Below are 24,232 nucleotides of genomic sequence, written 5' to 3'. Positions count from 1 at the left end.
GTAGCCAGCGCGCTAGAAGGTTGGCTAGCTGTTGGGTGGAAAGGCCAAAGTATTAGGTTCCAGAAGCAGTGGAAACATCAGGGGTTGGGGGAATGTCGGTGAGGGAACTCAGAATGATGAGGGATCAAGGGGGTATCACGTGGCTCAAAGAAGTCAGAAGGCATCCAGGAGCTAGCCCAGAGGGATCCTAGGAAGCACTGATGGTGGGCCTAGAGAGATTTTGAGGAGCATCACTGAACCTGCCAGGAGGATTTGGAGTGGAGGTAGGGGCATAAATAGAGCCGGAAATTTGGAGGGTGAATGGACATTGGAGAGGAGAATATTGTAGATAACAAAGCACCATCATATGTCCTTCTTGTGACTGAATTTAGGGTTGGGGATGAGAGCCTGACAGACCAAAAAAAAATCCTGAAGAATTTTCACATTGACAAGGGGCAGGGTGAAGTTAATAACATTTCATAAATATCTGCTGAATGTGCAACTTCCCCTGGGATTCATTATTTCCTTCTTTATTGTAAACCTCTAGGTTCTCCATCCCATGATGTTGTGCACATGAACTATTACCCTATAGTATTGCACACTCCTATAGCTTCTCTGGCTCTGTCTGCAGAAAAAAAGGATATATTTGTGCCTGTTTTTAAACCAAGGTACATCAAGCCCCTCAAAAGCTTTTTCCAAAGCCTCCTATTCACTGATGTTCGAGTTTTGCGGCCTATCCCCTTCATGCATTGCTATATTATTATATGGAAAATGGAGAACAAAGATGATAGGAACAAAGGAGACAAATCAGCTACTTCTTCTGGATTCCATTAGATCATGACTGATTTGTACATACAATTCCATCTGCCGATCTTAGTTTCATAACCTTTAATGTCCATACTCAACAATAAGCCAATAATCTGTGTTTTGAAAATTTCAATTATCCTAGTCTTTTTATTAAGGAAGAAAGTTCTAGATTTCAATTGCTAGTGTGTGAAGAAGTGAGGAAATAATGTCTTGTTCTGGATGTTCCAGAAGAGGAAAATATTGCTCTCTGTCTGCCTTACCACTTGTTAATCATCCGTACTGAAAGAAAGGCAAGTCTGTTGTATGCAACCCAGCCTTATAATTTAATGCTTTTAGGTCAGATGCCATTCTGTTTCCTACTCAAGGTCAGTGTATCCTTTATAAGGAGCAGTGACCTGAACTGATCGAGGTAGAGGTAGACCTTGCTGTACATTGCTCTACATAATTTCATTTTATTCAACTGTCAGTTTATTTTTAGTGCCTGGTTCTTTAAATGACTTTGACATTTCCAGTTTAAAGTTATTGCCTCCTAGTTTGCCTTTCTAGTTTGCCTTTCTGGTTTGCCTTTCTAGTTTGCCTCATGGCATTTCCTCCAACACTAGCACCACTACCTGCCTTTCCTCTACTTCCTGCCTTGACCTTGCCTCTTCTGCATTGTTCTTACTTCCCCTCTCATTGCCTTTGACAATGCCAGTATCCGTTATCCTTTCAATTTCTTTTGTATTTGTCCACCAACTTTTGTTGTTTTCTCTACCTGAGCTGCTAAATTCTCTCTGGATCCCACAGTCCTAGATCTTTACCAATTAGAAAATATTTTGATCTTATTTTCTTTTGGCCAAAATAATGATTTCATACTTCGCCACATTGAACTCCATTTACCAGTACTTTACACCCATTTCATCTTTTAAAGTCTCTTTGCCATTTGTCTATTTAACAAGCTATCTAACATCATGTTGTTAGAATACTTAGATATACGTCACTTTATTCCTACATCTAAGTTATTTACACTTATAGTGAACAGTTGAGGTTCCAGTATTGATCCCTGGGGAATATATGGTCATACGCATGCTAGTTTAAGTACTTCCTAAATCCTACGTCTTTCCCAATTCCTCATCCATATCAACAAGTCACTTACAAATTGATTTGCAGTAATGAGTTGCCTGCCTTGTGTACACCATACAATTCCACCTATCTTCCTAGACTGATGACACTCTAGAACATCTAGAGGAGCAAAGTATCAACATGTTGCTTGCTGCAACCATGGACACAATTAACTGTCATGCATTTGCCCTCTCATAAAGGGAATGGGGACAGCAGATCATGTGTTAGCACTAGTACAAACAAGATTTTTGACATTTTTATATGCTGAACATGTGTTCCCATAGGAACTAATTAGCTGAGGACCAGCCTTCTACAGTGTGTGGAGAATGTTTTTATTTGAACTAATGAGAAGACCTGACCAAAGTACATCGTCTGTCTATTTAATCAGTTGATATTTCTTTACAGGGTATCAGGAATTTAAAAGTGAATAAAAATTTAGAAAGCTGATCTTTTTTGGGGGACAGAGGGAAGGCAAATGGAAATTTGAAGAAACAAAAAAAAGACTTAATTGATGTTTGCAAGATTGTGAAATGATTGACAGAAGCTTAACCAGAGCAATTGTTCAGCGCTGCAAAAGAATCAAATACCAAGAGGCATATTAAAAAGAAAAATAAAGTTAGGAGCGGAAGGAGAACCTTATTGCACAAGGGATACAAGACATAGAACAAATTGCCAAAGAAATTAACTGAGCTGAAAAGGAATGCTGTATTTCCAGACATCAAGAGGGCACTGAATTGTATTAATAGATCATGTATTGGCAATTGAAAATGGTGATCTAATTTAGAACAGATTGGTGAAATGCAAATAGGTCCGATTCTTCCGATCTGGATTAGAATTCCAATTTCAGTCCCAGACCAGGCATAGCATTGCCACTTTAGAACGTAAGAACAAGGAGCAGGAGTAGGCAATTCAGCCCCGCAAGCCTACTCTGCTATTCATGGTTTATCTCACCTTGGCGTCACGTTAATTTTCCTGCCTGTTCCCCATAACCCTTCAACCCATTAATAATTAAAAATCTGACTGTCTTCTCCCTTAATTGATTCAATGTCCTGGTGTCCACCACACCCCAGGGTCGCAAATTCCACACATTGCCAACCCTTTTGAGAGATGTAATTGCTCCACCTCATTTGTTTTGCATTTTCCGCCCCTTAGCCTAAAACTGTAACCTCTCATTCCAGATTGCCCCACAAGGGGAAACATCCACTTTACATTGACCTTGTCAATCCCCTTTAACATCTTATATACCTCAATTAGATCTCCTCTCATTCTTCTAAATTTTAACGAGTGTAGGCCTAGACTGTGTAGTGTCCCCTCACAAGACAAGCCTTTCATCTCTGGAATCAAGAGATGTTTTACCACCGAAAATGTGGGCCAGGTGTGTACCCCAGCTGAAGCAAGGGCAGTTCAGTTCAAGATACTTCTTGGAGCAGCAGATCAATGCCTGAAACCATAGTCCCAGTAGCTGTTGCATTGAAAGGTCCTAAAGCAATGTTGACAGTTAATGCATGTGAGGTGAATGAGTGGGTGGTGTGCCTTACGGGGAAGGGGTACAACTGCCAGGCATGTAGGGAGGTCAGAGCGGCAGGTGGGAGGAGGGGAGGGAGGACAGTGTTTAGGGTAGTTCAGAGGCGTTGGAGTGATGGAAGTTTTTGGAGGAACTGAGCATGTTCTAGACAATGGCTTTATTGTGGGGATCAGATGTGAGAGTTGGGCTAAGTCGTGACAGGGCAGAGTCATGCAGAAGGAAGTTGAAGATTAGGAGGTGATTGGGAGGGGTGTGCGAGAGAGAGGAATGGACATCCAGCTGCATTGAATGGTCTTCTGCATGGTCCTATCATGGAACTCCAGTATATGCTTCAGCAACCACTATTATCATATTGGACAATCTAAGCCATGAGGTAAGATTGTTCTGGGAGTAGAATGTCTTGTGGTGTGCACCATTTCTCAGAATTACAATTGTACCTTTAGGTCTTGCAGTTTTTATCTGCAAATTTGTTAGAAGTGCAAACCGATAAAAGCACAGAGAATGGACATCTGGGACATTGGTGAACAAAGGATCAAACCTGCTTATCCTTAATCACAGAGATTAAACAATTGAGAAATAAACGAGGAAGAATACAGAAGGAGATTGGAATTAAAGCTGATGAATTCAATATCAAATCAGATAGATCAGAAATAAGGAGGGGAAAAGACTGGAAAGGGAATGAAAGAAAAATTAATGAAAAGGCAAGTAAGAAAGAAAATGTAAAATATAAAGTGATTTTTTAAAAATCTCAGACAGTAATTCGTAACTTGAAGGAATGAAACTCCATGTTTTTAAGTATTCATATTTTTGTCAAGGAATTGGTAGTTTCAACAAATATATCATTAGAAGAATTCAGACACTCTATTACAAGACTTACTTAATTTTTGATGACTTTAATTGACTATTATTATGCGTTTGCAGTAACTCCAGTAAATTACAGAAATGTTAAGGGCAAGATGCTGGAGCTAATGCTGGAGCAGTGCAGATCAACGTATGGTGATTTGCAGTTAGCACCTTGTCTCCTTCCTTGCCAGAATGTTCCAGCTAATTTGCCCTAGAACAAGATTGAATGCAAGAATTAATCAGAGATCAGGCAGTATTCGTGAAGAGAGAGAGAAAAAAAGTGGCATTTCAGGTCGAAAGCCTGTCTTCAGACTGGATAAAGTTAATTGATACAACATAATTTAAACAATTACATGGGCAGGGAAAATGGGAGAGTAAATAAGAAAACAAATAGAACAAACCGAATGTTGGAGAAATTCAAACCAAAAGAACTGCGGATGCTGTAAGTAAGAAAAAACAGAAATTGCTGAAACAGCTGAGCAGGCCTGGCAGCACCTGCTGGAGAAACAGTCTAGTATGATTCATCTCCAGAATTGAACTTTTTCAGAACAGCTATACCAGATTAAAACGTTAACTCTGTTTCTCTCCACAGACGCTGCCAGGCCTGCTGAGTTTCTCCAGCCCTCTGAATTAGTTTTGGATTTCCAGCATCTGCATTATTTTGCTTTTATAAGAAAAAGACAAGGTTTGTGATCGGATGGAAGACTAGAGAGATTAAATGAAAAAGAGGAAGATATTGCAAAACAAAAGAGGCTAGTAATGGGACAAGTAGAGAAGTAGATGTGTCTAGGAAAATTGTAAAGTTCAAGAATAGCACCGTTTGCAGTTGTCTGAAAGAAGTGGGGGCAGTGTTTAGTCACAAACTGTCGAGCTCAATATTGAGTCTAGAGAGCTGTAAAGTATCTAATTGAGTGATGAGATGCTGTTTCTCAAGCTTTTTTAAGCTTCATTTGAAGAGCGTAGGAGTCTGAGGTCAGAGTGGAAGTGGGGCAGAGAAATAAAATGACAGATGACCAGAAGCTCAGGGTCACATTCATGATTGAACAAAAATATTCTGCAAGCAGGTCATCCAATTTTTGTTTCAATCTCTCCAATGTGAGCAGTGAACAGACTATAATAAATTGAAATAAATGCTGTTAGTTTGCTGTTTCACCTGAATAGTGTTTGTGGTCTGGGAACAGGTGAGGAAAAACAGCAGCTTCCCATTTCTTACATTTGCGCTAGGAAGTCCCATAGGACTGGGAAGGGTAAAAGCCGAAAGAACTGCAGATGCTGGAAATCAGAAACAGAAATTGCTGGAAATATTAGGCAGGTCTTGCAGCATCTGTGGAGAGAAAGCAGATTTAACATTTCAGGTCCAGTGACCCTTCTTCAGACTTCTTTTGTTGTGAAGAAGAGTCACTGGAACTGAAGCATTAACTCTGTTTTCTATCCACAGATGCTGCCAGACCCTCTGAGAACAGGAGAGGTAGTTGTGAATGATTGAGGAATGGGCTAAGGTATCAAGGAGGGATTTGTCCCCTTCAAAATGATGTAAATGGGACTGAAGATGTCCTGCAAGTGGCAGAGGATGATCTTTTGAATGTTACCGGGGTAGAAGTTGCGGACAAGGGGATCACTTTTATGTTTCTGACAGGAAATTAAAGGAGAAAACAGAAATGTGAAAAACCAGACAGACTTGGTTGAAATCCCATCACCTGAAGTGGGGAAGAACTTTCAGCTGAGGGTAAAGGAAGACACATTGGAAGTGCGGGTATGAAAGTGCATTTGTTTGAACAGATGTGACAGAAATGGAAAATCTGGAAGAGTAGAACAATCCTTACAGAAACATTGTTGAAAGAAGTATAGTCAAGGTACTTGCTCAGAGATAGTGATTCACAGGGATATTGGTTGATAGCCTGCTCAAAATTAAAAACAAAGAATTTGAAGAAGGGGAGAGTTGAAAATGGATCATGTCAAGGCAAGAACTGATTGACAATTGGAAGCAAAGTTGAAATTTTCAGATTTTGAGATGAGAGGAGAATTTGTCACTAAGAAACTTGGTGCCAGAAGTAACACAGTGTGGAGCTGGATGAACACAGCAGGCCAGGCAGAGGAGCAGGAAAGTTGACGTTTCGGGTCGGGACCCTTCTTCAGAAATGGGGGAGGGGGAAGGGAGCTCTGAAATAAATAGAGAGAAAAGAGGTGGGGCTGGGGAAGGTAGGTGGGACGGTGATAGGTGACTGCATGTAGGCAGTGGTGCGGATTGGTCAGTGAGGTGGGAGGAGCGGATAGGTGGGAGAGAAGATGGACAGGTTGTGTCAGGTCAAGGAGGCGGGGATGAGAGGGAGGGCTGGTCATGGGATGAGGCCGAGGATGGGGAGATTTTGAAACGGGTAAAGTCCACATTGAGACCATTGGGCTGTTGGCTCCCGAGGTGGAATATGAGGTGCTGCTCCTCCAGTTTGCGGGTGGTGTCATTGTGACACGGGAGGAGGCCCAGGATGGACATGCCGTCCAGGGAGTGGGAGGGGGAGTTGACAGAGCTAAAGTGCTCAAGAATGAGGTCAGGTGTGTGCATGTGTGAAAAGAGTGTTGATTTTATAATGCTGTGAAAGCAGTAGTTTGAGGAATGCTGAATATCTTCAAGGTGTCTATAACCATGTATGGTCCTGAAACATAAAGGGTGGAATTTCAGTTGGAATCCAAGTGGAGGAAGCCTGAGACAGAGTCACTTTATGAGGGTCCAGGGAAACCTACCTCCTCTGATTGGGAATTAAGAATGACGAGATATAATCGTAAAATTAGATCAAAACTGTTGAAGATCAAAATCAATAAACACTTTTTCCGCAATGAACAATAGGAGTATGGAATCCTCTGCTTTGAAAGTTATGGGACAGTCTAGATTGAAATCAGTTGACTTTTATTAGGTAAGGAATATTGAGTTAAGAGGAGCAAATGGAACTGATGTACAAATCAACAATAATCTAATTGAATGATACGACACGCTGGAGGGTTGAATAGTTTGCTCCTTGCCTGTCTAGTACTGACAAAGTACTTTGGAGAAAGATGGTTACAATTCTCACCAGCTAGAAATAGAACTATTTTTGCCTGCCAATGATTCTATGTGAGAATTTATTATCTTAATAAACATTCTAAATAACACTTACTGATACAGCCTAAAACTTCTCCATCCGGAAATCTGTTCAAGTTTGCAGTATCTGATTTTCTATCAAGCTGTAGACTGGTAATCAGTTAGGTAGACAAAGTAACCCAGCTCAGCAAATGTGTTGATGTGGTACTATGAAAGTACTAAAAAGAAGCACAGGGATCGTTTAATTTATAGGTCTTTCCTGGGCTATGGGGAAGGAACAGGGGAGTGGGACTAATTTGACTACCTTTCAAAGAGTCAGGCATGATGGATGAATTGGTCTCCTTTTCTGCGATGTGGTTTTACATGTGCCATTGTGAAACATGTAAGGTCAATATCTTGTGTTATTTGAAAGTAAACCTTGAGCAAAACACTCTTTGGTGTCAAAAGGTTGGTGAGCAAAACTGTTTTTGGGTTTCAGATGCTATGATGTGCTTGTTGGAATACTAATACATGTTTTTGTTCAAATGTGTGCTTTCGTAACTTATATCTTTGGTCTAGCTCTATCAGAAATTCATGCAGGGTACATCCAGCTGTTTGAAATTTGTAAACACCAGCTGATCTGCTTCACTGTTTGTCATGCATGCCATAATTCTTGATCTATCACCATTGTGATTCAAACACAGACACCAACCTAGTAGACATTGTCATACATAACTCAACGCGAACTTATGATCAATATAGAAAAGCAAAAAGGATCATTTGTGTGTAAATGCTGTAGACTTTATGAATATCTTAGATGGTTAACTGTGAAGTGCCATTCTCATGAAGCAAGCAGCAGAACAATGTAAATCAGTAACGTATGGCAACTTACATTAGTTATGAGTTTACTTTGTTTTACTTGGGATGTTAGTATCATTCGCAAAACCAGCAGTTATTACTCATCCAAAATTGGTACTAAGGTATCAAGAAGTAAATTATTTGCCTCAGAATTCCCAGCCTCAGAGTTACTCTCGCCGCAGTAATCGTTATGATGATCCAGGTGAGTTTCTGGTTGATGGTAACACCAAAGGTATTGTTGGTGAGAAATTCACTGAAGGTGCTGTTGGACATCGTAGAAGAAATGGTTAGATTCTCTCTTGTTGGAAGTGGTCATTGCCTGGCATTTGTGTAGCACAGATATTCTTGCTACTAGTTAGCCCCCAAAGTCTTCCAGGTCTTGCTGCAGATGTACACAGGCTGTTTCAGCATCTGAGGAGTTGTGAATGGTACTAACCATTGTTAAATCATCAGCAAACATCCCCACTTCTAACCATATGATGAAGAGAAGGTTATTGATAAGGTTGAAGGGTCTAGGACACAAACCTGAGAAATCTGTGCAGTGGTGGCTTGTGGCTGAGATGATTGGCTTTTGGCAACCTCAACCATCTCCCTTTTATCTCCAATGAGTGAAGAGTTTTGCCCCTCATTTGCATTGAGTCCAATTTTATAAGGGCTACTTGACGTCATTCTCAGGGAAATGCTACCTTCATGTCAAGGCCATTTACTCTCATCTCCTTTACGTATAAGTAATTGTGCTTCATCAGATTCTGCAATTTTTTGGAAAATCAAGCCATTCCTCTCACAGTGATTAGCTCTAAAATAGGTAACGTCATCATAGTATATAACCAGACCATTGGACTGCTCTATTGTTAGGGAGAGACCTGTGGTGGTGGTTTAACCTGACGGCCACCACATCTGAGCTGAGGGGGTGGAGAGGGAGAGTCCTTCATGGTAACCTCAGCTGGTGCAGGAGTTGCACCCACACTATTAGCATTACTTTGCATAACAAACTAACTGAGTTAACTGACCCCACAAGCAGGCAAGATATTAAAGTGGTTTGGTATTTAAATCAATCCTTTAAGAGGTGATACTTCTACTTTAATGTGTTGAAGGGGAAGTTTTGACCAAATATCATCTAAAACAGAACAATAGTAATCCATTCTGAAAGATGTACTTAATATATTTTGAATGAACTAGAGTTCCTGTGGCTGCAAAATGCATCATTGCCACAGATGCATTCATGAGCAACTGCTCAGCTTTGTATTTCCAAATTGGTGTGTTTATTCAGGAAATGTTTCTAACATTCAGAAATACTGAACTGCAGATATTGTCAAAAGAATATTCATGTTACTGCTACAGATAGCAAGTAAAGAAATTCTTGTCTAGTAATAATTCTGAATGTAGCTAGCAAACCCACCATGAGAGAATTCAGTAAGTGAACATGGTGGTAAGTAGGTTCAGAGTGGCAGTGAGGCTCAGTTGTCTCAGATTCATTCCTGATTGATGATTCTATTACTTAAAATCAAACACAATGTTCTAAGGACGAGGGAGAAATATTTTACTAATTTTTTTTAGAAATTGGAATATGAAGTAGTCCATGCTGAATGGATTTCACAGCAAATCTATGCGCAATGAAATATTAATCTTCAGAATACTGTGGCTGTAACAAGACCTGTGCAAAGATACTTTAATGACGAAATCAAATGCACAGCTTCTCCTTATTAAAGTTGCTTTTGGAACCAACTGTTATTTTTTGGCAAGAAATCTGCAGAAACTGCTTATACTTGAAGATGCGTGCCCACTTCACATTCACAGCGATGCTGTTCATAACGCAAACATGCTTCTTCCATGATTTGCCACACAATATGGCCAGTGTAAGCATTGAAGAGTCGTAAAAGAAAATCACGTTAAATAATTTTGAGTTTTAGAATAACAAGGCGGAGGTTTGACAACTTTTTAGTATATTAGTGAATGTAGAGGACATTGCTCATAGGCAGAGTTCCCAGATGGAAAGTTGATCTTCGGTTAACAGCCTGAGACAAAAAGGAAAGTTTTAAAGTCTTGGGGGAGGGGGTGGGTGTTGTGTGGGGGAATGAGGAAGGGTGGAGCTATCTTGTCAGAGTAAAGGGGTTCCTTTGATGCACCAAGTGATGCACTCCCAAAGATGTTAAACCCCATCTTCTTCCTACTCTCTTAAAATTGTTCTTTTAAACAAATAGGTTACCCACTCCCATCCACCTATAAATATCACGCATATTATGGTGTGGGAAGTAGACTGCTGGGGTTGATTGAGCTTTTAATAGGGTCAATTGGGTGTTCACATTTTTACTTGTCTGTGGTTGGTGGAGTGACCATTTTGTTACCCACTCACCTCTTGCATTATGGGGACCACCTCAGGGCTGGATGGAAAAGCCCTGGGCTGAGCATCAACCATGCTTTATTGGCAGCCATGACCATGCCCCCCAAATTCAAATCATACACTCAGCAATGACACATCAATTCCAGCCCATGGAAAAAGTCAATTGACATGCTGTTTCAGAAGGATAGGTGTACTGCAGCGTGTCAGGCATAAAAGGGGATGAATTCAACATACCCCAGTTCTGAAGAGAAGGGTCAGATTATATACAAACATACAAATTAGGAGCAGAATTAGACCATCAAGGAGCAGAATTAGACCATCAAGCCTGCGGTGCTATTCAGTAAGATTATGGCTGATCTGTTTGTGTTCTGAATTACACATTCTCACATTTCCATGATGGCCTTCAGTTCCCTTGCCAAACAAAAATTAATCGTTTTCCACCTTAAAAACACTTAGTGATCTTCCTCAACCACCTTCTGACGTAGAGAATTCCAAAGCTGCACAAACCTTGAGAAAAAGAGAGAGAAAATCCACTCATCTCTGGCGAAAAGGGGGAATCCTAAAACATTTTCTCTTGTTTGGGCTCACCTACAAGAATAAACATCCTTTCCATGTCCTTCTTGTCATTCAGAACCTTATAAACTTCAATTAGCTCATCCCTCACTTTTCTAACTCCAGTGAAAATAAGCTCAGCCTGCCTATTCTTGCTTCATAAGATAACCCACTTGTTATAGCTATTAATTTAGTAAATCTTCTCTGAACCGCCTCGAAAGAATTTATATCTTTGCATAAATAAAGAGATCAAAATTGCACACATTATTCAAGATCACCACAACCCTGTACAAATGAAACATAACATCCTCACTTTTTTGTTCAACTCCTCTTGTAATAAAGGATAGCATTTCATTAGGCTTCTCCATCATTTGCTGTACCTGCATGCTTTTTTTTTGCAACTGATGTGCTGGAACACCTAGATGCCTCTGAACCTTGGAATTCTGCAGTGGTTTCAATAATTCTCTACTTCTAGTGCTTCCTGCCAAAGTGAACAGCTTCACATTTTCCTAAATTATATTCCCTTTGCTAGATTTACTCACTTATCCTGTCTATATCTGTCCGCATCCTCATAATGTATCTTCACAACATACATATTTACCTATATTTGTCTTTGATGTGCTCATCTAAGTCATTGGTATAAATTGTAAAAAAAAAACTGGGGACCCAGCACAGATCTCTGAGGGGCCCATTTATCACATCCTGCTAATTTGAAAAAGACACATTTATGCAAACTCTAGGCCTCCTGCTAGCCAGTCAATCTTCTGAATATGCAACCCCTACACCATGTGTTTCTACTTAACACAACAGCCTTTCATATGGAACCTTGTCAAATCCCTTGTGGAAATCCAAATAATGTACGTCAATGGGCTCTTGGTATCCATAGCATATGTTACTCCTTCAAAAAATGCCAGTAAATTGGGTTCTAACCCAATTCTGCTAGTTGCATACTCAAAACAACTTGACCCTATCAGGAAATCCCAGAATAGACCAGCATCCCTGGAGGTTGTATCATATTTAAAAGGCCATTGTGCACCCAGATGAGTATTATTAGTCCAGACCTGCCCTGCCTGGTTCCTGAAGTTTGCCCAGACAGGAAGGCACCCAGCTTTGTAGGGACGGACTGGTGTCTTGGTGGATGGAGTGGTGCAAGGACACAATGTCCATTACCTCTAGGACAGGCAGTGGAAGCGACAACACCAGACCATGCCAGCCTGATTAGAGGTTGCCATCCAGGTCAGTGCAATCTCAGCCATCTGGAGGACTGTGCAGTACTGTAGTAAAAAGGGTAATGATCTTGACCACTCTGCCATTGTAAGGGCCACCATCTTCTCTCTGCTATTACACACTCACTCTATCTTTGCTAATGTACCCACCTCTCACCAAGGCTCATGATCTACCACTCTCGCTGTTGTCACCAATATCTTCTTTCACTCCCTGTCATCCATCCAACTCCCAATACCGCAAATCCTCCATACCCTCTGCATGGCCTGAAGTTTCGGACACCTCCCCAACTGCACTTAGCCCAAACTAGGGTAGAAGAGGTCAACACAAGTGGTGGGTTTGCTTGACCTTTGGCTCTTCACCCCTTATGAGGAGAGGATCCTTACTCTGACCAGGCTGAGCAGGGCCCAAACTGGTATCAGGCTGCCCTTGACTTATGGTGCTCAGAACCACAGAATGAAGGATATTCCCCCTTGACTTAACTGAGGCCTGCTGACAACTCTGACAAGCTTCCTGGTTTTTGTGTCTGCTGTAGCAAAACAGAACAACAGTGCCGTGAGTCTGGTATCTCTGGCTGAGAGGGCAAAGCATAAAGTGGCAAGGTCTGGCAATGCAAGGCGGGCATGCTGTGAACATCCAGATAGACTGAGCGAGTGAGTGCTCTTCACAGTGAGCGAAGAACCTGAAAATGCAGCCTGGCCCAGTCCATGAGCTGGGTGTCTGTCCCTGAGCACAGAGTGTCCTTGCAACATTACAGCGAGAGTTGCGGGTGCAGCACTAAAGGGCAGAAATGTAAGTGGATCACAAAAGTGCCAGGAGGCATCTGAATGGCTGGCACATGTCAAAAGCCAATGTCCATGGATGTGGGGTGCATGTGTCTGGTGCCATGGCATGCCCTAAGGTGTTGGTGCTTGGTTTCCAACATGGAGGTCACTCAGGGCAAGCAGCAAGCTGAATTCACCAGCTTTGGTTTCCTTGTTGAGTTGAACTTGTCTGGTGAGTTTGGTAAAATGGGAGGCTGAATGTTAATGAGGTGAGTTGTGGTGTTGGTAAGCCATTTACCAATTGATTGACATCACACTGCTGACTAGTGAGAATCTCAGCCATGCTGCTTGTGAAAAGCTTAAAAGATGGAGCGAAATAATCTCAATGTTGAAATGGTCCTCACCACACTTGTTGCCCAAATCTGTTACACATCTTGCCGTAGCCTTCATTGCTAGATGTTGTTACTGTTCATCACTAATACTCTGGGGAGGAGCCCAAGCATCTGGTAGTGCTATCGGTGCAGCAACTGTGATGCTTTTATATTTTCTGTCGGATTTGCAGTGAATATAGTGCTGTTTCCACTTCCACACACTGGATTTTCATTTTGTTGAGATTTGTAGTATACATAAATTAGTTCTGGATGAACCTCTGTTATTACATTTCAAATTAAGATAGTACGTCATGCTAGTTTTTGGGAAAACTATGACATAGTTTATAGTCCTGTGGTCGATAAAGAACCATGTCTATCATTTAAATTCCAGTTCAACTTGATTATTTTATTTTAATAATTCTGCATTCTAACTTCTGTGTTTGAGTTCATCATTTTTACACAGCTTTGACTTTGGCCAGATGAAATGGTGATCTGTCTCTGAAGTGTTATCAGTGATTCTGAGTTTTGAGTGGCATGACGTCCCATTAATCTTTTTTTATCTTGCTTTTGTTTCAGCTGATAATACAGAAAATCAAAGCATGCTCTCAGTTACTAGAGAGTAAGTTGTTTGTTTTAGTGCTCGAGTATCTCCTCGCAATTGGTAACTTCCTGAACACACACGCTGGCAAAAAAAAAGTGAAGGGATTTTGTCTTTCCTCCCTGACAAAGGTAAGCTGAGATCTCATTCTGCCATATGCTAACCTTGAGAAACTGACCACTGGTATGAAATGCAGTATTTGCCGATTCATGGTCAGTGCACTTTCCTGCTAAATAGTTCCAATTATTAGACATAAGACATAAGAGCAGAAATTAGGCCATTCAACCCATCGAGTCTGCTCTGCCATTCAGTCATCCCTGATAAGATTCTCAACCCCATTCTCCCACTTTCTCCCCATAACCCTTGATCCTTTTGAAAGTCAAGAACCTATCTATCTCCGTCTTAAATATACTCAATGACCTTGCCTCCACAGCTTTCTGTGGCAGTGAATTCCATGGATTCATCACTCTCTGGCTGAAGAAGATTCTTCTTATCTCCGTTCTAAAAGGTCTTCCCTTTACTCTAAGGCTGCGGCCTCGGTCCTCGTCTCTCCTACCAATGAAAACATCTTCCCAACATCCACTCTGTCCAGGCTATTCAGTATTCTGTAAGTTTCAGTTAGATCCCCCCGCATCCCCTCATCCTTCTAAGCTTCATCGTGTGTAGACCCAGAGTCCTCAAACGTCCCTCATCTGTTAAGTTTTTCATTCCTGCGACCATGCTCATGAACCTCCTCCGAACCCGCAGATACATTATTCAAATGTATCTGAAAAAAATCCTGTGTTGTAGTACACCTGATGAGGGTGTGATTTATTCTGATCTGAGCATTAAAAAATCTGGAAAAACTCAGCAGAGCAGATATCATCCATGGAAATAAACAGACTAGTCAATAATCTCTCATCATTGATTATAGTCTGATTCTCCCATTCTCTTATTGTCCCTAACAGGAACAATTGCATCGCTATTATGTTATTGACCTTCTAATCCTGATGATCCAGGGAAAGAAGTTCAGATTTCAACACAGCAGCTGTCGAAATTAAACCCAATATTACAAAGGCACTTCATATTTAATATTTCTTAGAGGATGAACATTTTGAAGGATTCTGGAAAATGAATTTATTTCACGTTTTGTGGAAATACCTGGAGTAGTTTCATTAAAATAGGTCATTGAAATATCATATTGGAGTTATTTTTTAGTCAGGCTTCCTGTAAGACCATAAAATGTAGGAGCAGAAGTAGGCCATTCAGCCCATTGTAACCACGCTGCCATTTAATGAGATCATGGCTGGTCTGATAATCTTCCACTGTAATTTCCTCCCTTTTCCCTATAACCTCAATTTGTTTGCTGATTAAAAATCTGACTACCTCAGCATTGAATATACTTAATAGGCCAGCCTCAACAACCCTCTGCTGTAAAGAATTCCACAAATTCACAACCCTCAGAGAGGAAATTCTTCATCATCACTGTCCAAAATGGTCAGCCCTTACTCTGAGATGTTACTGTCTTGTCCTACACTGTACCAGAAAAAGAAACAATGTCTCATCATCTAGCCCATCAGTGCCTGCTAAGATCCACCCATTGAACTTCCTCTGGACTGCCCCCAGTGTCAGTATATCCTTAGATGAGGGGACTAAATAAGTCCATAGTATTCCAGCTATGGTCCAACTAGTGCCTTTTGTAGTTTTAGCAAGAATTCCCTACTGTGTATTCTTCTTCCTTTGAAGTGAAAGGCACAATTCTGTTTGCTAGAGGGGAGTTCCAGAATTTCGAGCCAGTGACAGTGAAGAAACAGTGATATAATTCCAAATCACAATGGAGTGGTTTGAATCGGAAATTGCAGGTGGTAGTATTCCCATGTATATGCTGTCCTTGTCCTCCTAGTTGGTGGAGTACATGGATTTAGAAGGTACTGTCTAAAGAACTTAAGTTGTTGCAGTACATCTTGTAGATGGTATATGCTCCTGCCACTGTGTATCAATGATGAAGAAGTGAATGTATAAGGTATTGGATGGGTTGGCAATCAAGCAAGATGCTTTGTCTTGAATGCTGTATTGAGTTATTTTTGTGTTGTTGAAACTGCATTTATCCAGTCAAATTGAGAGAATTACATCAAATTCTTGACTTGTAACTAAAGATAAACTAGGATAGGTTTTAAAGTGTTGGGAGCTGAGTTACACGCTGGAAGATTCCTAGCCTCTAACTTGCTGTTGTAGCCACAATGTCTATTTGGCTGGTCCAGTTCAGTTTCAGGCGGGAGACCGCCCCCTAAGGGGGCTGCAACTCCGGTAATGCTGTTGAATGTCAAGAGACCATGGTTGGATTCTGTCTCATTGGAGGTGGTCATTGTCTGGCACTTGTGTAGGATAAGGCAGGACTGCAGAGCTTAGAGCTGATCCGCTTAATGTAGAATTGCTTACCTCTCTGTTGCATATTGCTTTTTCCGTTCAGCATGCAGATAGTGACACTTTATAGTCTTACCAGGTTTACACCTCATTTTTAGATTTGCCTGCTTTCCTGTACTCTTCATTCAACTAGAGTTGACTCCCTGGCTTAATAGTAATGACAGTGCAGGGTATACATTGAATCATGAAGTTACAGATTGTGATTGAATCCATTCCTGCTCCTGCTGATGGCCCACAGCGGCCGGATTTGAAGTGCTAGATATATTCAAAATCTATCCCATTCAGCATGGTGACCATGCCTCACAAGATAATAAAGGGCATCTTCAGTGTAAAGGTGGCACTTTGTCTCCACAGGGACTGTGCAATGGTTACTGCTGCCAGTATTGCAGTGGACAGATGCATATGTTGCAGATAGATTGGTGACGACCAGCTCAAGTGCATCCTTCCCTCTTTGTACTCCCTTACTCTTGCCACATGTACAATCCAGCAGCTATGCCCTGTCAGCCTCAGCTAACTCAGTCAATCATGGTGCTGTCGAGCCACTGTTGGTGATGGACATTGAAGTCCTCTTCAAAGAGTTCATCTGGACTTCCACCACCCTCAGTGCATCCTCCAAAGATGTGTCCAACATGAAGAAGAAATGAGAGGGAGGCAGTAGGTAGTAAGCATCAGGAGATTTCCTTCCCCATACACGATCTGATGACATGAGAACTCATGAGTCTGGATTTAAAGTTGAAGATTCCCAGGTCAACACCCTCCCACCGTATACCCCTAGCCCATCACTTCTGTGTATTGTTTATAAGGTATGATTCTGCGGGTATGATTACTTGATAGATTAGTCTCTGGGCCAGTTTCCCTAATTTTGGCGTAAGTCCCCAGATGCTACTAAGAGGTCTTTGCACAGTCAACAGGCTCATGTGGGCCATTGTAGTTTCTGGTGCTTTGATCTGCTGATGGTTGGTTGTCTATTCAGTCAGTTTAATTCCTTTCATTAGACTGGTGGTTTTCACTGTTAGATATAACTCTATAGTATGCTAAGTCCTTTAAGATTGGCATGGTGGCTCAGTGGTTAGCACTGCTGCCTCACACTGCTGGGGACCTGTGTTCAATTCAGGCAACTGTCTGTGTGGAGTTTGCACATTCTCCCTGTGCCTGTGTGGGTTTCCTCCCTGAGTTCATAGATATGCATGTTAGATAGATTGGCCATGCTAAATTGCTCTTAGTGTCCAGGGATGTGCAGGCTAGGTGGAGTAGCCGTGGGAAATAGGATAGGGGGCTGGGTCTGGATGGGATGCTTTCTTGGGCTTGATGGGCCAAGTAGTCTGCTTCCACACTGTAGGGATTATAAGAGTCAAGCGTAATGCCATTAATCTGGAGTCACCAAATGGCAGATTTTTTTTTCCTTCCCTGAAAGGGAACCAGATTCTTTTTACAACAGCTAACTCACTTTTAATTCCCAGTTTATTATTTAAATTCAGATTTCTTCACCTGCATGATCAGATTTGGGCCTATGACCCACGGAGCGTGAGCCTGGGGTCTGTGGTCCAGTGACAATTCTACTATACCACTACCTTGTTCTGTTTGTGACTGACTAGTTAGACCCACTTGCTAGAACAAACTAAGAATAATTGAATGTGAGTGCAGATCATTCAATAAACAGAATCAAATAAGTGTTTCATAATAACATTTATGTTTTTAATATGCAAGAACTATCGATGCAAGATGAGGCTGAAAAATGTTGCAGTCTGTAAATCAATACATTCTTTTGGGCATGATTACAAATAGGCAAATATTTAAAACCATTTAAAGCATTGATAGCAAGTAGTATACCACATAGATTCAATTATGAACTTAATTAAAATGTCACAATTTGTAAATTATAGATACCTTACTTAACTGTCAGTATGCATAAGTAAAAATTGTTCTGCTGCTGTAAACAGTAAATTAACAAATAGATTTATGAAGATTTCCACATGTCGATATTTTTTATAGAATCACAAATATGTTTGAAAAGAATGAGTTTGTAATTTTCTTGGAAATACAATAAAGGAAATCTTTGTGAATATTTCTATATATAGTGAAAGGAACAAATGCTTTCCTTTTACATGGAAATTACTGTGCTTTTCTTTTGCTGAGCATTCTTGTAGATTTGTCTGATTTGAATGGTAATGCACAATTTTATCAAGTTCAAACTAATTAATTTTAAAAACATGATATATTTTCGTCTGGACGGGACTTAAAAATAACCTTAATTTTTTAGTATTATCACATGTAATAACAATGGATTATGCCATTGAGCCCTTCCAGCCTGCTCCACCACTCAGGCTGATCATCTACCTTAACCACACTATCACCATAACTCTTGATCCCCTTAATATCCAAAAATGAATCAGTCTTTGCATTTAATATACCTAATGACTAAGTATTCACAGCTCTTCGGTATAAAGCATTCTAAACATTTCTTACCCTTGAGTCAAGTAATTTCTCTTCATCTTAGTCCTAAATGGCGGACCTTATTATAGCTGTTTGTTCTAGACATCACATCCAAGTCCCTCAGGAAGTTTTAATTTTACTGGACTTACGTGTCAATTTTCTAAACCGGAAAATGAATAGGCTGAGTTTGCGAGATCTACCTTCATAGAATACCCAATCATTCCAGAAATCAGGTCAGAGCAGTCTTATCGTACTTTTCTAGGCAAGCATGCCTTCTTTAAAAAAGAGACTAAAACTATACATTGTGTCCAAGTGTAATCTCTGCAAGGCCCAAAAGAATTGAAGTAAACCTTCTTAAACTCCAATCCTTTTGCACTAAAGATGTACTTACCATTTTCCTAATTGCTGTGGCTGTATATTAACTTTCTGTGATCTATGTCCGTGGATATTAAGTCCAGTATGGCATCATTCAAAAAATATTCTGTCTTTCCATTTTTCTATTTTTCCCAGCAAAAGGGGAAACTTCATCCTTTGCTCTACAATATTTTCCCCCACTGTATCTCTTTGTGTCCTTCTCACAGCTTACTTCCTGACCAAACTTTGCATATATCATCAAGAAGTACTGCACTCAGTCTCATCATCAAAATCACGTACACTGCAAATAGTTAAGGCCCAGGCGCTGATCTTTGTGCCATCTGTTGTTTATAGGTAGTCCAGTTACGAGGCAAGGACAGGAAGTTCACCTTACTTCATGCTCTCGTGGAGCAGATTATTTCACAAGACCCAACCTTGGCAAACTTTCACCAAGAGCTTACAGAATTTGAAGATGTACCTGGAGGTAAGTGGAAACATTTTAAAAGCTCTACTAAATTTAAAGGGAGCAATATCTGTACAATGGCTGCATCCTCCATAATGACCTGTTTCTCTTCTCTTTAGATTCCATCAAAGGTTTGATTGCTGAAGTTGATGGTATGTGATCTTTTCAAATATGAAGCGATTTTGTAAAATTCTATTACCATGGGGCAAAGTGATATATTGACAGTGGGTTTTCTAAGTACCTTAGGGGAAGGTACATTATTTGTAGTAAATTTATAAATGTGCTGATAAAGAACATTTTCACTGTCATTTCAAAATGGAAGAATACTCAATTGTTGTTGCATCTGTTCCTAGTTTTTTATTAACTTACTAATTATGTTCCAAGTACAGATCTCCACATAGGGTGGATATGGTCAGTTTGCTGTTTTCATTTTGGATCTCTGCATGAATGTTTTTGATAGGGCATTGCTCAGATACTTCACATTATGTTTGGTGTTCTGAAGAGATTGATGCTGCTGTTGACATCAGTATTTTTATGTTATGCCACCACTTACTAAGAATCAGGAGTGGCCTTGGAGGAAATGTGGCCTAAGAAAAAGAAATAAGAGCATCAAATGAAAAGCAAATTAAAAATAACCAACAGCAGAAAGCACAGATTGGGTTGATTATCCTTTTGACACATCTACAATTTTAGTCAAACTGCTCTTTCTCTGTGTTAAAATGTACAGAAGTGTTAAATGTCCAAGCATGTTATAGTGATGTGTAGCATGGAATTAATCCACCCTGCCAGATTCCACAAAATCACTTTCTGCTTTTAAATTCCTCTGGTGATATAAATATTGAAATCTATTTGTTTAAATGCCATGTTCATATTTTTGTAGTAACTTATGTTGCATATGAACCTTTCAACCATCCTCTTGTTAAAAGCACAACCACTATCGATACAAATCTTTTATGGATATCACAAACAGCTTCAGGATTGCTAAATGCCTCCCTGTTGGTAATGCTGAACATGCAGACATTATTACTTCCTGCTGCACTATCACCAAACAATAATGAGCATTGCATTATTGTTTCCCCATTTGTTCCTTCTGAACTTTACAGTGTTGTGCAAGTTTCGGCCATGCTAAATCTAGGGGTTTTTTATCCCAGCTATCAACTTGGATTCTCTTCCAAATGAAATCCAGATATTCCTAGAGATAAAAACTAAAAGAACTGTGGATGCTGTAAATCAGGAACACAAAAAGAAGTTGCTGGAAAAGCTCAGTAAGTCTGGAAGTATCTGTGAAGAGAAATCAGAGTTAACGTTTCCGGGACTAGTGATTCTTCCTCAGAACTGATGGTAGCTAGGAAAATGTTGGTTTTTACGCAGAAAGTAGGGTGCTGAGAGAGTATAAGGAGTTAAAAATAGGAGAAGATAGAGCCCAAAGAGAGAGAGCAACAGTTGGACAGACAAAGGAATGGATCACGATCTGGCTAGGAGGGTGAATAGCTGTGAATGAGGACTGTTCGGGGCTAACAATAGTTAGTGTGTAATGGCAGGGTATATGATAACAAAGTCTGGTGTGTGGGGTTGAGGCTGGGACATGGGAGAGTTCAGGCCCTAAAATTACTGAGGGCTGCTTGCCCCTAAGAGGAAAATGAGGTGTTATTTCAGCTTGCGATGAGCTTCGCTGGAACACTGCAGCAAGCCTGAGCCAGAGATGTTGGCCACGGAACAAAGTAGTTTGTTAAAGTGGTAGGCAACTGGAAGCCCAGAGTCTTTTTTGCGAACAGAACGTAGATGTTCTGCGAAGTAGAGACTCAGTCTATGCTTCATTTTCCCAATGTAGAGGAGACCACATTGTGAGCAGCGAATGCAGTAGACTAGATTGTGGGAACTGCGGGTGAAGTGCTGCTTCACCTGGAAGCTATGTTTGGCCCTTGGAAACTGAGGAGGGAGAGGGAAGGTGTTACACCTTCAACAATTGCAGGGGAGGATGGGGGGGATTGTTGGGACTGAAAGAAGAGTGGACCAGTCTGTCCAGGAGGGAATGGTCTCTATGGAAGGTGGAAAAAGGAGGAGAGGGCAATGTGTGTCTGGTGGTGGTATCTCACTGGAGGTGGCAGAAATGGCATTTGATGATCTTCTGGACGTGGATGCTGGTGGGATGATAGGTAAGGACAAGGGGAACCCAATCGCTGTTGCGGGAGAGAAGAGAAGGAGTGAGGGCAGACATGCGGGAGATGGGTCGGACCAGGTTGAGGGCCCTGTCGACAACAGAGCTGGGAATCCTCGGTTGAGGAAGGAGAAGTGGACATTTCAGACACTCCCTTGTCAAAGTTAGCCTCATCGGAACATAAGCGATGGAGGAACTGGAAGAGTGAAATGGAGTCTTTACAGGAAGCGAGGATGAATAGTCCAGGTAGCTGTGGGAGTTGGTGGGTTTATAGTGGATATTAGTGGCCAGTCTATCCCCAGAATGGAGACAGAGATGTCAAGGAAGGGAAGGGACAAGTCAGAGATAGACCAGGTGAAAGTGAGGATTTTGTGGAAATTGGAAGTGAAATCAATGAACTTTTCCAATGCCGGAAGACAGAAGGAGGTGGTGCCGATGGTATCATCGATATATCGGAGAAAGATTTGTGGGTGGAGGCCGGAATAGGAATGGAACAAGGAATGCTCCACGTACCCCATGAAGAGACAGGCATAACTGGGGCCTATGCGGGCACCTATGGCCACCCCTCTTATCCGAAGAAAATACATGGAGTTAAGAGAGAAGTTGTTCAGGGTGAGGATGAGCTCAGCCAAGTGGTGGAAGGTGGTGGTGGGTGGGTGGGGATGGTTCAGGCCTTTACTCCAGGAAGAAGTGAAGAACCCTGAGACCATTCCAGTTGCCTGCCATTTTAACACACCACCCTGTTCCCTCGCCAACGTCTCTGTCTCAGACTTGCTGCAGTGTTCCAGTGAAGCTCAGTGCAAGCTGGAAGAACAACATCACATTTTCTGCTTGGGGACCCTGCAGCCCTCTGGACTCAATGTCGAGTTAAGTAACTTTAGGGCCTGAACTCTCTAATGTCCTATACCCCAACCCCACACACCAGGCCTTGTTATCACATTGTCTGCTGTTACATACTACCTGTTGTTAGCCACTAACAGTCTCCATTAACAGCTATTTACCCTCCTAGTCAGATCGTTATCTACTCCTTTTTCTATCCAACTGTTTTTCTCTCTCTATCCTCACCTGTCGTTTACTCCTTAACCCCAACCCCCATCCTACCTTCTGCATACAAACTGACATTTTCTTGGCTACCATCAGCTCTGAGGAAAGGTCACTGGACCTGAAATGTTAACTCTGATTTCTTTTCACAGATGCTGCCATTCCAAGAGATAAACTTGCAAATGATTTATTTTTCCATATGCTTGTTAAAAAAAAAGACACATTAACCTTTTATTTTCAACAATAGGGCATGAATTTTATTGATCTAGTGAAATTTCCAAGGATCTGAATTGAGTGAGATTTTCAATAAGACAATGGCATTAGTTAATTGTTATGAAATTAAATTGGAACTGAATTAACTGAGACAGACAAAATTCACACGTTGTGATATCTTTTTCAGTGCGTTAGGTCCACCTGTTGCTGTTCTGTACATTTGGCTGATGTTGTACTGCATAAACTTGTTCACATTTCACCTGTTATACATGAGCTGCAATGTATGCAGTAGGTTGCTCATCCAAATATAATTTCACTTACACTAATCCTGCATTTACTTTACTTAAATAGTTTTACCGATCAGAAAACAATTCTGAAGCTTAGTCTATGGGTATTCTTAATCTAGTGGCACCGTCTCACTCTATACACAGGAGCTGAAGATGGGAACTGATGTGGGGTAAATTTAATATAAATTTCAGACTTGTCAAATGGTGGAATTTTCATTATTGTTGATAGTTTTTTACATGCTATTTTATCACAGTCCAAATAAGTACAGTTTGAGATCTTATGTCTTTTCTAACTGCAACAGTACTGAAGAATGAATTGGTAAAAATTCGTCTGCACACAAAAGTGTTCAAATCCAGGAACAAGATGAGCCCAGATGGACAGTTCTACAAAGGGCTAAAGGTAATTCCAAGTTTATGAATATGTCTGATTTAATATGTCTACGTAGTAATTTCAGCATGAATGTGCCTTTTAGAGGGCATCTTTCAATAAAATCTATTCCATGATTTATGCATTAATGCAAAGATATTGTATTGAAGAACAAACTACAATAAAAATGTTGGTTTTTTTTACGAGATGCTCTTACTTTCAAAATTTATATCAATATTAAATTCACTCTGACAATAATTTGAGGATGTTCTTCCCAGTGTCCTTGCCAGTATTTATCCATTGATCAACATAAGTAAAATAAAATATTTGGCCAAGTCACATTTTTACTCAAGGGTGCTTGCTACCTGCAATTTAATTGCTGTGTTTTCTATATTTGAACACTAACCACACTTCAAAAAAGTATTCCATTGAATGTTAAATGTTTTGAGGTGCCCGAGGTTGTGAAATGTGCCATATAAAAAGATGCCTTTCTTATTT

At 40.7% G+C, this 24,232-nt stretch overlaps 1 protein-coding gene across 1 annotated transcript in view; it reads left to right on the top strand.

Moving 5' to 3' along the window:
• Positions 1-24,232, top strand: part of LOC125485513 (formin-like protein 16) — a 37,171-nt gene that overhangs the window by 8,656 nt on the left and 4,283 nt on the right. The window contains exons 2-5 of the mRNA XM_048608583.1: positions 13,994-14,146; positions 19,560-19,689; positions 19,788-19,820; positions 23,670-23,767. Coding sequence (XP_048464540.1) covers positions 13,994-14,146; positions 19,560-19,689; positions 19,788-19,820; positions 23,670-23,767 — 414 coding nt within the window. The remainder of the gene's footprint in view (positions 1-13,993; positions 14,147-19,559; positions 19,690-19,787; positions 19,821-23,669; positions 23,768-24,232) is intronic.

This window comes from Rhincodon typus, chromosome 19 (assembly GCF_021869965.1).
Source record: "Rhincodon typus isolate 14 chromosome 19, sRhiTyp1.1, whole genome shotgun sequence".
NCBI classification, from domain to species: domain Eukaryota; kingdom Metazoa; phylum Chordata; class Chondrichthyes; order Orectolobiformes; family Rhincodontidae; genus Rhincodon; species Rhincodon typus.
Note: the sequence above shows the minus strand (reverse complement) of the source record. Positions and strands in the feature narration are given on the sequence as shown.